Here is a 14,774-nt window from a genome sequence, read left to right as displayed (position 1 = left end):
TTATCAAGGACCAACAGCCATATAAACGTGGATTTTTTAAAGAATTTTTATCAAGGACCAACAGCCATATAAACGTGGATTTTTAAAAAAATTTTATCAAGGACCAACAGCCACATAAACGTGGATTTTTTAAAGAATTTTTATCAAGGACCAACAGCCATATAAACGTGGATTTTTTAAAAAAATTTTATCAAGGACCAACAGCCACATAAACGTGGATTTTTTAAAGAATTTTTATCAAGGACCAACAGCCACATAAACGTGGATTTTTTTAAATAATTTTGATCAAGGACCAACAACCACATAAACGTGGATTTTTTAAAGAATTTTTTCCAAGGACCAACAACCACATAAACGTGGATTTTTTAAAGAATTTTTATCAAGGACCAACCATCAAATAAACGTGGATTTTTTAAAGAATTTTTATCAAGGACCAACCATCAAATAAACGTGGATTTTTTAAAGAATTTTTATCAAGGACCAACCATCAAATAAACGTGGATTTTTTAAAGAATTTTTATCAAGGACCAACCATCAAATAAACGTGGATTTTTTAAAGAATTTTTATCAAGGTCCAACCATCAAATAAACGCGGATTTTTTAAAGAATTTTTATCAAGGACCAATCATTAAATAATCCCGGATTTTTTAAAGAATTTTTATCAAGGACCAATCATTAAATAACCCCAGATTTTTTAAAGAATTTTAATCAAGGACCAACCATCAAATAAACGTGGATTTTTTAAAGAATTTTTATCAAGGACCAACCATCAAATAAACGTGGATTTTTTAAAGAATTTTTATCAAGGACCAACCATCAAATAAACGTGGATTTTTTAAAGAATTTTTATCAAGGACCAACCATCAAATAAACGTGGATTTTTTAAAGAATTTTTATCAAGGACCAACCATCAAATAAACGTGGATTTTTTAAAGAATTTTTATCAAGGACCAACCATCAAATAAACGTGGATTTTTTAAAGAATTTTTATCAAGGACCAACCATCAAATAAACGTGGATTTTTTAAAGAATTTTTATCAAGGACCAACCATCAAATAAACGTGGATTTTTTAAAGAATTTTTATCAAGGACCAACCATCAAATAAACGTGGATTTTTTAAAGAATTTTTATCAAGGACCAACCATCAAATAAACGTGGATTTTTAAAGAATTTTTATCAAGGACCAACCATCAAATAAACGTGGATTTTTTAAAGAATTTTTATCAAGGACCAACCATCAAATAAACGTGGATTTTTTAAAGAATTTTTATCAAGGACCAACCATCAAATAAACGTGGATTTTTTAAAGAATTTTATCAAGGACCAACCATCAAATAAACGTGGATTTTTTAAAGAATTTTTATCAAGGACCAACACCCATATAAACGTGGATTTTTTAAAGAATTTTTATCAAGGACCAACAGCCATATAAACGTGGATTTTTTAAAGAAGTTTTATCAAGGACCAACAGCCATATAAACGTGGATTTTTTAAAGAATTTTTATCAAGGACCAACAGCCATATAAACGTGGATTTTTTAAAGAATTTTTATCAAGGACCAACAGCCATATAAACGTGGATTTTTTAAAGAATTTTTATCAAGGACCAACACCCATATAAACGTGGATTTTTTAAAGAATTTTATCAAGGACCAACAGCCATATAAACGTGGATTTTTTAAAGAAGTTTTATCAAGGACCAACAGCCATATAAACGTGGATTTTTTAAAGAATTTTTATCAAGGACCAACAGCCATATAAACGTGGATTTTTTAAAGAAGTTTTATCAAGGACCAACAGCCATATAAACGTGGATTTTTTAAAGAAGTTTTATCAAGGACCAACAGCCATATAAACGTGGATTTTTTAAAGAATTTTTATCAAGGACCAACAGCCATATAAACGTGGATTTTTTAAAGAATTTTTATCAAGGACCAACAGCCATATAAACGTGGATTTTTTAAAGAATTTTTATCAAGGACCAACAGCCATATAAACGTGGATTTTTTAAAGAATTTTTATCAAGGACCAACAGCCATATAAACGTGGATTTTTTAAAGAATTTTTATCAAGGACCAACAGCCATATAAACGTGGATTTTTTAAAGAATTTTATAAAGGACCAACCATCAAATAAACGTGGTTTTTTTAAAGAATTTTTATCAAGGACCAACAGCCATATAAACGTGGATTTTTTAAATAATTTTTATCAAGGACCAACCATCAAATAAACGTGGATTTTTTAAAGAATTTTTATCAAGGACCAACCATCAAATAAACGTGGATTTTTTAAAGAATTTTTATCAAGGACCAACAGCCATATAAACGTGGATTTTTTAAAGAATTTTTATCAAGGACCAACCATCAAATAAACGTGGATTTTTTAAAGAATTTTTATCAAGGACCAACCATCAAATAAACGTGGATTTTTTAAAGAATTTTTATCAAGGACCAACCATCAAATAAACGTGGATTTTTTAAAGAATTTTTATCAAGGACCAACCATCAAATAAACGTGGATTTTTTAAAGAATTTTTATCAAGGACCAACCATCAAATAAACGTGGATTTTTTAAAGAATTTTTATCAAGGACCAACAGCCATATAAACGTGGATTTTTTAAAGAATTTTTATCAAGGACCAACAGCCATATAAACGTGGATTTTTTAAAGAATTTTTATAAAGGACCAACCATCAAATAAACGTGGTTTTTTTAAAGAATTTTTATCAAGGACCAACAGCCATATAAACGTGGATTTTTTAAAGAATTTTTATCAAGGACCAACCATCAAATAAACGTGGATTTTTTAAAGAATTTTTATCAAGGACCAACCATCAAATAAACGTGGATTTTTTAAAGAATTTTTATCAAGGACCAACAGCCATATAAACGTGGATTTTTTAAAGAATTTTTATCAAGGACCAACAGCCATATAAACGTGGATTTTTTAAAGAATTTTTATAAAGGACCAACCATCAAATAAACGTGGATTTTTAAAGAATTTTTATCAAGGACCAACAGCCATATAAACGTGGATTTTTTAAAGAATTTTTATAAAGGACCAACCATCAAATAAACGTGGTTTTTTTAAAGAATTTTATCAAGGACCAACAGCCATATAAACGTGGATTTTTTAAAGAATTTTTATCAAGGACCAACCATCAAATAAACGTGGATTTTTTAAAGAATTTTTATCAAGGACCAACCATCAAATAAACGTGGATTTTTTAAAGAATTTTTATCAAGGACCAACAGCCATATAAACGTGGATTTTTTAAAGAATTTTTATCAAGGACCAACAGCCATATAAACGTGGATTTTTTAAAGAATTTTTATAAAGGACCAACCATCAAATAAACGTGGATTTTTTAAAGAATTTTTATCAAGGACCAACAGCCATATAAACGTGGATTTTTTAAAGAATTTTTATCAAGGACCAACAGCCATATAAACGTGGATTTTTTAAAGAATTTTTATAAAGGACCAACCATCAAATAAATGTGGATTTTTTAAAGAATTTTTATCAAGGACCAACAGCCATATAAACGTGGATTTTTTAAAGAATTTTTATCAAGGACCAACAGCCATATAAACGTGGATTTTTTAAAGAATTTTTATAAAGGACCAACCATCAAATAAACGTGGATTTTTTAAAGAATTTTTATCAAGGACCAACAGCCATATAAACGTGGATTTTTTAAAGAATTTTTATAAAGGACCAACCATCAAATAAACGTGGATTTTTTAAAGAATTTTTATCAAGGACCAACAGCCATATAAACGTGGATTTTTTAAAGAATTTTTATCAAGGACCAACAGCCATATAAACGTGGATTTTTTAAAGAATTTTTATAAAGGACCAACCATCAAATAAACGTGGATTTTTTAAAGAATTTTTATCAAGGGTTATCAACCAAATAAAGAAATGTTATCAAGTTTGGTTTTGTCATTTTTTTTACAACATCTGTACACATACTTATCCTCCAAAAATTATTCCTAAAAAAAACACATTTGTAATAATTTCTTTTTTTATAATTTATTACCAATTATTTTAAATACGTTTAATTTTACAGCTAGTTGATGCATTATGTGCGACTTAATGCTGATTTAAATTCTTTATAGATTTTATTGAAATATTTATTTTTTAATTTCTGTATTTTTTATGTAACACACAATGATTCGGAAACGGGTTTACAAAAAGTTCGGTTTTGTTTTTAAGAACAACATGTGGGGCGCGCCTCCTTAGAATTTTTCAAATATTTTTTTAATTAGCTTCGTTTCAATATGTTTTGCTATTGAAACCCACAAATATTTTAGATATTGGTGGTGACAAAACAAAATGGGACATTTTGGTCCGGAAAATCGAGTTCTGAATCACTGTGCGAGGAGAAATTTTAGAGGCAGAATAAATTATTCAAAACATTATCCATGTATTTATAATTCTGCATAAATTAAATAAATTTAGCTCTTGTTTTAAAACGGTCATTGTGTTAACATTTTAACAAGCCATCGAAATAAAATGTATTATGTTAATTTCAAAAAAAAAAATATTCAGAAAAAGTTAGATGACAATACATAAATACAGAATTTGTATTAAAAAATAACAAATAAAAATAAATTCATGCACATTGAAGAAAATTTTGCCTAGAATTTATAACGGCCACGAGAAAAGAATCAAATTATATAAAATCATTTTAGGAAATAGCTTATATTGTATTTCAGTATTTTTTTCAAAATTTCCACCTCATATCATAAATTGTAGGCTTTGGGATTAGATCATATATTTTGAATACAAAATTCATGATTATGTGAACCGCCATAGCGTCTGCAAAAGTCGTAAGGGCAAATTATTTAAAACACAAAAAAAAAGGAAAAACACATTTTGGTTTTGGACATTAATTCGGCAAAAATTGACATCCCATTACCAAGTAATGTACTAAAAATTGTTCATACATTACCGGTAAATAGTAAAATAATGGGTTATTGATTCAAAATTGCAACCGAAAATATCATATTTTTACCTAACAAGTAAAGAGTTGACGTCCCATTACCAAGTAATGTACAAAAAGACATTCATGCATTACCACTAAAGAGAAAATTAAAATTGCAATCGAAAATAACTTATTTTCCTCCTTACCAAGTAAAGAGTTACAGTTGGAACATGACCCAGTAAAAAATTGGTATCCACACGTGCCGCATAACAACTCATTACAAAGTAAGGTGAAAAATTGCAAAGATATTTTAAATTATGGAATAATTTTCTCAAGACTTTGCAATTCAGCCAAAGAATATGCAACGATAAACGGTTATTTTATTTTAGATTTTTAATCATTTTCTTGATAAAAAAAAATGCAAAATTCGGTATCCCATTACAGACGAATGTACAAAAAGACATTCATGCATTACCGGTAATAAGAAAAATAATGGGTTATAAATTCAAAATTGTGGGTTATAAATCCAAAATAATTTATTTTTCTCCTTACAAGTAAAGAATTGACATCCCATTACAAAGTAGTGTACAAAAAGGCATTCATGCATTCCCAGTAAAGAGAAAAATAATGGGTTATCTTTTCAAAATCGCAATCGAAAATAACTTATTTTTCTCCTTACAAGTAAGTACGAGTTACAGTTGGAATCTGGCCCCGTAAAAAATTTATAGCTACATGAGCTGCACAACAACTCATTACAAGGTAAGGTAAAAGATAGCAAGACATTTTAAATTTTGACAATGTCAAGAAATTTTTTATTCTGTAGTTAATTATTTTATTAATGCCCAGCAAAATTTGGTATTCCATTACCAAGTAGTGTACAAAGAATCGTTCATGCATTACCAGTAATTAGAAGTGGAATGGTTTATCTATTCAAAATATCAATCTTAACTTATTTCTCTCCTTATATATTCGATTTTTGGATTATCATTTCGGGGAGTTTTATTTTCACCCCTAAAATATGCAACAATAAACACATAATTTAATTTCAGATTTTTCGTTATTTTATTTATACCCCGAAAAAATTGAAAATCGATATTATTCAACCTACCAATCGACAAATTAATATTGAAAACTTCACACGTCGATATTGGATTTAAAATTCAAAATCCTAAATCAATTTCTAGTCGACAAAATCGATATTAAACCTGGGCAAACGAAAATGTAATATTAACTCATTACTTGGTAATGGGATTGTTTGCTGGGTAGATGGATATTTTTGGATGTATTTTCCTCTTACGAAGTCGAAAGGGACTTTTCGGCCAATAAAATTGCAGCATTAACTGATTATTTGGTAATGAGACCAACAAAAATACAATATTAAATTATTATTTAATAATGGAGCAAATAAACATGCAACATTAACTCATTACTTGGTAATGGGATTGTTTCCTGGGTAGGTGGAGATTTTTTAATGAATTTTCCTTCATCGAAATAATTTTTAAATACCTCTTCGAATCGACAAAATCGGTGCTCAACCTCGGCAAACAAAAGTGCCATATTAACTCATTATTTGGTAATGGGGAAAATAAGAATATCGTAGTAACTCCTTATTTGGTAATGAGGCAACCAAAAATTCAATTTTTACTCATTATTTATTGATGAGATTGTTTGCTGGGTAGGTGGACATTTTTGAGTGTAATTTCCTCCTCCTAAATATTTTGTTAAGTCCCTCTTACGAAATCGACTTCGATTTTTGTCGACATTGAGTAGTCAAAATCCTTAATCGTGTAATCTTAACTCTTTATTTGGTAATGAGACAAACTAAAATGTCATATTAACTCTATATTTGGTAATGAAATGCAATTTTAGATCATTATTTGGTAATGAGGTAAAACAAAAGTGCCATATTAACACCTTACTTGGTAATGAGATTGGTTTCCGGGATGGTGAGGCAAAGTAAAATGCCATATTAACTCCATATTTGGTAATGAGACAAATATTAACACATTACTTGGTAATGAGATTATTTGCTGGGAAGGTGTTCATTTTTGATTGTGATGTTCTTCCTCTAAATAATTTTCACCTACGACTTTTGCACACTTTGTAGACATTACATATTGTTTTATTGCGATTATAAAATAATTAATGGCCTATTTCCCTTTTAAACATTACAATCCCTCGATTGATAAAACAGAATATAACCCGTTTCCGATGATTTCTGGATATCCGAGGTGAGGCCATAAAAATCTTCAATGGTCGAAGCCTCAATCTTATCGACCATATCATCGTCGAAGAGCAACCACAGACCATGACTCTTGACAATGCTAATGTAATGGCCACGATTCGGTCCCGAACCGCAATGGATGACCACAGCCATAAGATCATATAGGCGATCCGGATTCACAGCATCATCTGAGGTGTTGAACAGCCTCAGTTCCAGGGGAAAGACCACACGATGTGAGACCTTGATGTGACGATTGAATTGTTCCATGTATTTGAAGCGTTTCAGATGCAGGGCCAAAATCATTGGCAACTTTTTGACACGCATACGCTTTTGAGCCTCTTGATAGCTGCAACAGTTGTCGCATTTGAATTTATTGTCCGAACAGAGGGTTTCGGTGTTGCTGAAGCACCGCAGACAATGGGTGATTGAGGTATTCTGGTCGACATCCACCTGGAGATCGAAGAAATGTTCATCCTTGCTGCTGACCGTTTCACAGTTGAGGCAACGCGTCTCCGAGGTGAGAGTTCCCTGGAATATCTCATGGACCCAGGTGGGCTCGCTGTTGGCCGGACTGCCACCGCCCTGGGTGGGGGTGGTGGCATCGGAGATGCCAATACCAATGCCGTTTATGGAGCCCGTTGAATTTGAGCAAGTACCATTGGTCGAGGAGTTGGAGACCGTGGTTGAGGTCGAGGTGGTCGATGAGGATTTGGTGGCTGCCGCTGCCGTACCAGCCGACGATGTGGCATTGCCTCCACCTCCACCACTTTTGCTGGCATTACGCTCGGCCAATATGATTTCATTGATGTGATTGATGAGAAAATTCAAAAATTCATGGGCATCCTGTTGCATGTAGTTGTCGAACTCCTCCTTCTCCTTGCGCAGGCGGGCAATGAACTTTTTGGGGGCAATGGAGCCAACCTTTTTCTTTTGCGTGGCAATGTTGTAGAAAAGATCCGCCAAACAGGATAAAAGGGTTTCTTTGGGTCTCTTATTTTTGGCCTTGTACTCCAACACCTTGTCACGAAATGGCTTGCAAAAATACAGGGCCTGCAACACGGAATTGCTGTAGCAGGTGTTGCCGAAATTCACCAGACCAAAGTAGTGCTCATTGGGTGGAAAGAGATCGGAACCGATTTCCTTTTCCAGCTGTGAAACATTGGCGCCCATTTTTCCTTTTTTATTGCCACCACCACCACTGATGCAAGACTTCAATGTGACGGCTTTGAGATTCTTTTGCAAGGGAGAAATTTCAACACCACCACCGCAGACTCTGAAGATTTTTCTGTTTCACTTCTTTTTGTTTATCTTAAAAACTCATTTCATTTTCCAACTTTTTCAATTTTCTCTCTTCTCTGCAAATATAAAAAAGAAACCAAAAAAGGAAAAAAGAAAAATTGAAGAGGGGAGTGTCAGTAAAGGCAAAGTATTTTTTTCAATAGATTGTTTCAAAATCTCAATATTTTATTTGAGTCAAATAAAATATTTGCAATTTTAAAAACGAAAATTTCAAACTTTATTTTCCCCTCTCCAATCATAAATTGCAATTTTTTTTCTTTTTGGTTTTATTTGAAAAATGAAAAAGTTTTCCAATGAGTCTTTAGATTTTTTTCTCGTTTTTCTTATCAGCATTTCAATTCAATATTTCACATTTCGTTCAATTCAATTCTTTATTTCCAAATGACCACAACAAATACTAATAAAGAAGAAGACATTTTTATGATATCCGGTTAAAAAAATGTAGATGACTTTTCTTTTTTTTTTTGTAAACAAACAAATAAGGAGAAGGAAGAATAAGGTTTTTTTATTGTTTGTAATAAAAAAGCAGAAACAGAAAATATTTATTATATATAAATTATTATTAACTTATTCTATATGCAGAATTACAAGAATCGTGAGATGTAATAACATTTCGGTCTCTAAGCATAACAAATATTAAAAAAATACAATACAGGCTACAGAGGGTATATATTATTTGATACGGCCAAAACGTGCCTCATCGAAATAACGGTTGTAGGTCTCTTTGGACCAAATCCGTTTCAGGCCATTTGGAGTCGATCTAGAGGTGTATGTCCGTCTGTCTGGCTGGCTGGTGAGCACGTTAACTCTCGAATGTAGTATTCGATTTAGCTCAAACTTGGTACAACGTAATATTATTAACAAACTTATATCGAGTTCAGAGATGGGCAATATCAGTCTACTGCTTCTGATACCTCCCACACAAAAAATCGAAATTTTCAAAAAAAAAAAAAAAAAATATTTTACTGCACAAGAAAGGATACTCCGATAATTGCGTTGCGGTGCTAGTTCACTCTACCACTCCATTAAGTAACTCTCCCACAGAGGGTCAAAATTGTGAATTAGGGAAATCATTCCGGCAAGCCCCTAAGTTGTACCATAACCTTGTACTAAAGTGTTTTCCAGAGCGAATGAAAGCCACGTTCTTCTATGGGTTCTTCACATATTACAACGTTTTTCATTTAAAAAATTATGCAGCCCCATATTGGGCGCCACATTGTGATTTATAAGTTTGATCCGTTATTTTTCCCATCACGACTATAATTTTTTGATATATTTTTTTTATTTAAAAAATAAACACGTTGGGCGCCATACAATGTGGAAGGATTCGGGTTTCCCAGCCAAATTAAATATAAAAAATAATTCAATTTGTATCTCAAAAAAAAAAAATTAATTTTTGTTGAATTTTTTTTTAATTTTTGTTGTTTTTTTTTTTGTTTATTTTTTAAATTTGTTTGTTATTATTTTTTTTTAAATGTTTTTCAACTTTTATGCATTTTTTATACCCTTAGCCATATGGAGAGAGAGGGAAGTTATATATCATTTAATACGGCCAAAACTTGCCTCTTCGAAATAATGGTTTTAGAACCTAGGTCTCTTTCCACCAAATCTGTTACTGGATATTGCCCGTGTGTCAATCTGGCTTTCTGGCTGGTGCGCACGATAACGCTCCGATTTGATTCACACTTGGTACATCGTAATATTATTATCAAAAAACTAAGATCGAGTTCGAAGATGGATCGATCCACATCTTCTGGTACCTCCTCCACAAAAGATCGAAATTTTCAAAGAAAATATTTCACCGCACAGAAAGAGAAAGGATCATCAGCTTGTGCTCGAACTTTGCACATCCTAATATTTGCATCAGTGCTAGGTCAGGTGCAAAAATGGACAATATCGGTCCACTCCATCCAGTACGTCCCCCACAAAGGGTCAAAATTTTTAATAATAAAATGTTAAGAGACCGATTGTCTTCAAATTACACACATCACAATATTTTTATTAACCCAAGGTCTGGTGTAAAGATGAGATATATCGTTCCACTCCTTCTGGTTCCTCCCCCATAAAAGGGTAAATAATTTTGAATAGCCATGAAGTTCATAAAACGTGAAATTAACATCCGATTCAATTTAGACTTGGCATATCTCAATATTTTTTATCAACACAAGATCTTTTATAAAGATGGTAGAGATCGGATCATTTCTTCTGGTACCTCCCCCACAAAAGGTCGAAGTTTTGAATAACCCAAAACGATAATAAAAGCCGAATCTGGTTCTATTCATATTTCACACATTATAATATTTTTAATAACCCAAAGTCTGGTGTAAAGATGGAATATATCGGTCCATTCCTTCTGGTACCTCCCCCACAAAGGGTCAAAATTTTGAATATCCATGAAGCTCATAAAACATGCAATTAACATCCGATTCCATTCAGACTTGGTACATCTAAACATTTCCATTAACACAATATCTCTTATATAGATTGTAGAGATCGGACCATTTCTTCTCTTACCTCCCCCACATAAGTTTCATGATTTTGGAAAAGCGAAATAGGCGTCCAACTCTCTTCACATTTTTCACATATACAAAGATTTTTGTTAAGACAAAATTTGTTGTCAAGATGATCTATATCTGCGAACCCCTTTTGGTACCTCATCCATATAGGGTCAGTCACAATTTCCAAAACATACATTTGTCATAACTTTCGAAATAAGTCGACGATTCTATAAAACTTGCCTGAAATCTGATATGAATATGTAGTAATTAATCGGAATTTTTGATTTCGTATAAAATTTGATATAAATGGTAGATTTTCTTGTAATTTTGAACAAACCAATATTTGTATCTGTATGAGAAGAAGTGGAATATTTTGGTCCGCTATATCTGTTACCTCACGCATGTTACCACATTTTCTCAAAACTTCATGCACATATCTCATAAAAAGTATAGGAAGTAGACGATATAGTCCAAATATGGCACGTTGTAATATTTATATCAGTCTTTGGTCAGATACGAATTGGACAATATTGGCCTGACTGCTTCGGAACCTTCTCGGTATGAGGCCAACAGAGTGAATGTAGGACTGGGATGTGGAGGTAATTTTCGAAATTTGTACTCATGTCTACGTCAAGCACTAGAATGGTCTTAATTTTTTTAATATTTCGATTTGGGCGAACCAATAGAGATGAAATGCTGAAATTGGGAAATAAGATTACTATGGCATTGTACGATTGGGTCACAATTGTCAATACTTATATCTGCCTATCCGCTATTTCTAAATATTTCTCTCAACCAGAAACCTGCGATTAATATAGAATTTATTTTTATCTGTATTAGATCAAGAGGAAAAGTGAAATACTCGGTCGACTATATATGGTACCTCACAGCATAACTTTACATTTTCTAAAAATTATCACATATCTCATATAAAGTGAGGTCCGATACAAAATGGACAATATTGTCCCATTCTTTCGGAACTTACTCCATAGAGGGTCAACAATTTGAATAATCATAACACAAGTTAAAATATGTTAAAATAATCGAACATTAGGTGAGGGTATAAATCTCTCGTATAAACATTCATTCACTGATACCCTATTTTATTATTTATTTATTTATTTATTTTTTTTTTTTTTTTTTTTTTTGTATAGAACAAACTTTATCCAACAAGTGATTCCAATGTTCTGCCATTAATATCTTGTTCCATTGGAATACCATGAGCCACGTTTTCCGGTAGTACCGGCTCTTCCACTTTAACAGGTGGTGCCTCGTAATGATAACCATCATGGTTTACTTTATATACCGGATTATGTCCCTGGTAATGATAACCATCATGGTTTACTCTATACACAGGTTTATGTCCTGGGTTAATGATTATAAAATGATTTACATATTTATTGCCAAAATAACTAGAAATTATACAAAAAAAAAATTATTCGAGTTTCGTAGAAGAAGGAGAAGAAATATATTTACTTATATCCTTTTATTGAGGCAGTTTGTGCTGCCGGGACCAATGCTATTGCCACTGCCAATGCCACAGCCAAAACGAAGAACGCCTAAAAAATTAGAAAAAAAAAATTTGCCTGATTCTGATTTTGATATACAGTGTTAGAATATAAGTAGATTACTTTCAGAATCATGCTGTGATGCTATCTATTCCCGTTTTACAACACTACTGATTGTTGGCATTCCGAATCAGTATCATTTAAAGTCTAATTTGACAGAACTCTTCACAAATCTACAGGTTTTGGATTATTAACCGACCTCATATCGAATGTGGAATTAACAAACAAATGTTTTAATTTATTCATGACCTACTTTTGCTACCTACGTATTTTTGGTCATCCAGCACCCCATTCGTAGACATGTTAATCAGACCTATTAAGTTGTTCCTCTTAACAATTTCTTTAGAAAATTTCATAATAAAAGTGTCAAACATTTTCAATATTTTTTAATCTATTTTTATGAGCAAATGCTAACAATGTTATCTTTATTTTACTTTAATTCAATAGGCTTTTTTGGTCGGATGTATTGATGAATGAAAAAATATTTAATTTAAATTTTAAATGTTGCAAATTTATATTTTAGAAATGTTTAAATAGCGATGGAAAGAATTGCGGATTTACTTCGGCCTAAAAATTACTTTTTTTTGTCCATCTTAGATACTGCAAGAACAAGTTAGAAAGCTTCAGTATTTGACCATCTATTTGTGTATACCTTTCTGGGAACCATATTAGTAATTTATCAGAAGAGAACGTTTGTAGAAATAATGCAGCAGGGACCGACCGAGATTTTTTAGGAACATACAATTTTGATGTCCTATTATGGGCGAGGATGAGAAGGGCGTAACCCAAATTATCCAATTCCACACCTCAGTTTAGGTTATCTTAACAGAATATTTGTATGAATAATGCAGCAGGGACAGACAGGGGAAAAATATTATATTTTGCACATAGAAGTTTGTTGACATAATCTGGACGAGGATGAGAAGGAGGTAGGCCAATTTGTCCAATTCCACACCTAAGTTTAGGTTAATATAATTATAAATGTGCCAAGTGTGGATGAAATTTGGTACGCCCCTCCAGATTTATATATATATATATATATATATATATATATATATATATATATATATATATATATATATATATATATATATATATATATATATATATATATATATATATATATATATATATATATATATATATATGCAATTTCGAAAAACCCAGCCTTGTATCAACCCAACAGACCCCAAAATCGACCTACATGCAGAATTACAAGATTCTAGCTTTATCCGTTTCGACTGATGGATTTCTTTCATATATATAGGTATATAAAACTGGTAAAAATAAATACTTTTCCCTGTCGGTCCCTGCTGCATTAATTTCTACAAACATTCTGTTACGAAAAAATATTAATAAATATATGGTCATTGCTGAGCATATATATGGCGGTCGAATACCCGCCTGAAGCTTTCTAACTTGTTCTTGTAGTACCTAAAACTTTCTATCGTTATTTAAAATTTTTATAAAAACAAGGTTTGTTTATTAGTGGAGAACGATGGTAATGTTTACCAGGGGGTAAGACAGGGAATACCTAGGTTTCGAAAAGAGCCACCAATCACCATCAGTTCACTTGTTTTTTTTTTTGTCTGGGATATTCTTCCCAATAGTTATTTTAAAAATAACTTCTATGACAAAAAACATTTTTTATTATTTAAAATTTTTAAAGTATAAATTTGCAAAATTTAAAATTTAAATTAAAAATTAGTTTCATACATCAATACATCCGACCAAAAAAAAAACATGAAATTAAAATATAAGCAAAGATAAGCATATGCTTATAAAAATAGATTAAAAATATCGAAAAAGGTTTGGCACTTTTATTATGAAATTTTCTAAAGAAATTGTTAGGAGGAACAACTTAATGGGCCTGATTAGCATGTCTATAAATGGGGTGCTGGGTGAAACACCAAACATCAAAAAACCATGTAGAGAGCAAAATTAGATCATGAATAAATTACAGCCGATGTGTTTTAATTCCACATTCGATATGAGGTCGATTAATAATCCAAAACCTGTAGATTTGTGAAGAGTTCTGTCAAATTAGACTTTAAAAGATTCGAATTCGGGATGCCAACAATCAGTAGTATTGTAAAACGGGAATAGATAGCATCACAACATGATTCTTAAAGTAATCTACTTATATTCAGACAGTGTATATCAAAATCAGAATTAGGCAATTTTTTTTTTAATTTTTCAGGCGTTCTTCATTTTTGCTGTGGCATTGGCAGTGGCAATAGCATTGGTCCCGGCAG

General features: G+C 31.7%; 1 protein-coding gene across 2 annotated transcripts in view; it reads right to left on the bottom strand.

Moving 5' to 3' along the window:
* The window catches only part of LOC101895118 (ubiquitin carboxyl-terminal hydrolase 46), a 201,279-nt gene that overhangs the window by 48,148 nt on the left and 138,357 nt on the right, over positions 1-14,774 (bottom strand). The window contains exon 3 of one of the 2 annotated variants that reach the window (XM_059118898.1): positions 4,608-8,509. The exons of the other annotated variant lie outside the window; for it this stretch is intronic. Within the exon in view, the coding sequence (XP_058974881.1) occupies positions 7,092-8,324 (1,233 nt within the window). The 5' untranslated portion in view covers positions 8,325-8,509 and the 3' untranslated portion in view covers positions 4,608-7,091. Of the gene's footprint in view, positions 1-4,607; positions 8,510-14,774 lie in introns of those variants that run through there. 2 annotated transcript variants of the gene reach the window in all.

This window comes from Musca domestica, unplaced genomic scaffold (assembly GCF_030504385.1).
Source record: "Musca domestica strain aabys unplaced genomic scaffold, Musca_domestica.polishedcontigs.V.1.1 135, whole genome shotgun sequence".
NCBI lineage: Eukaryota > Metazoa > Arthropoda > Insecta > Diptera > Muscidae > Musca > Musca domestica.
This window is presented reverse-complemented; position numbering and strand designations above follow the sequence as displayed.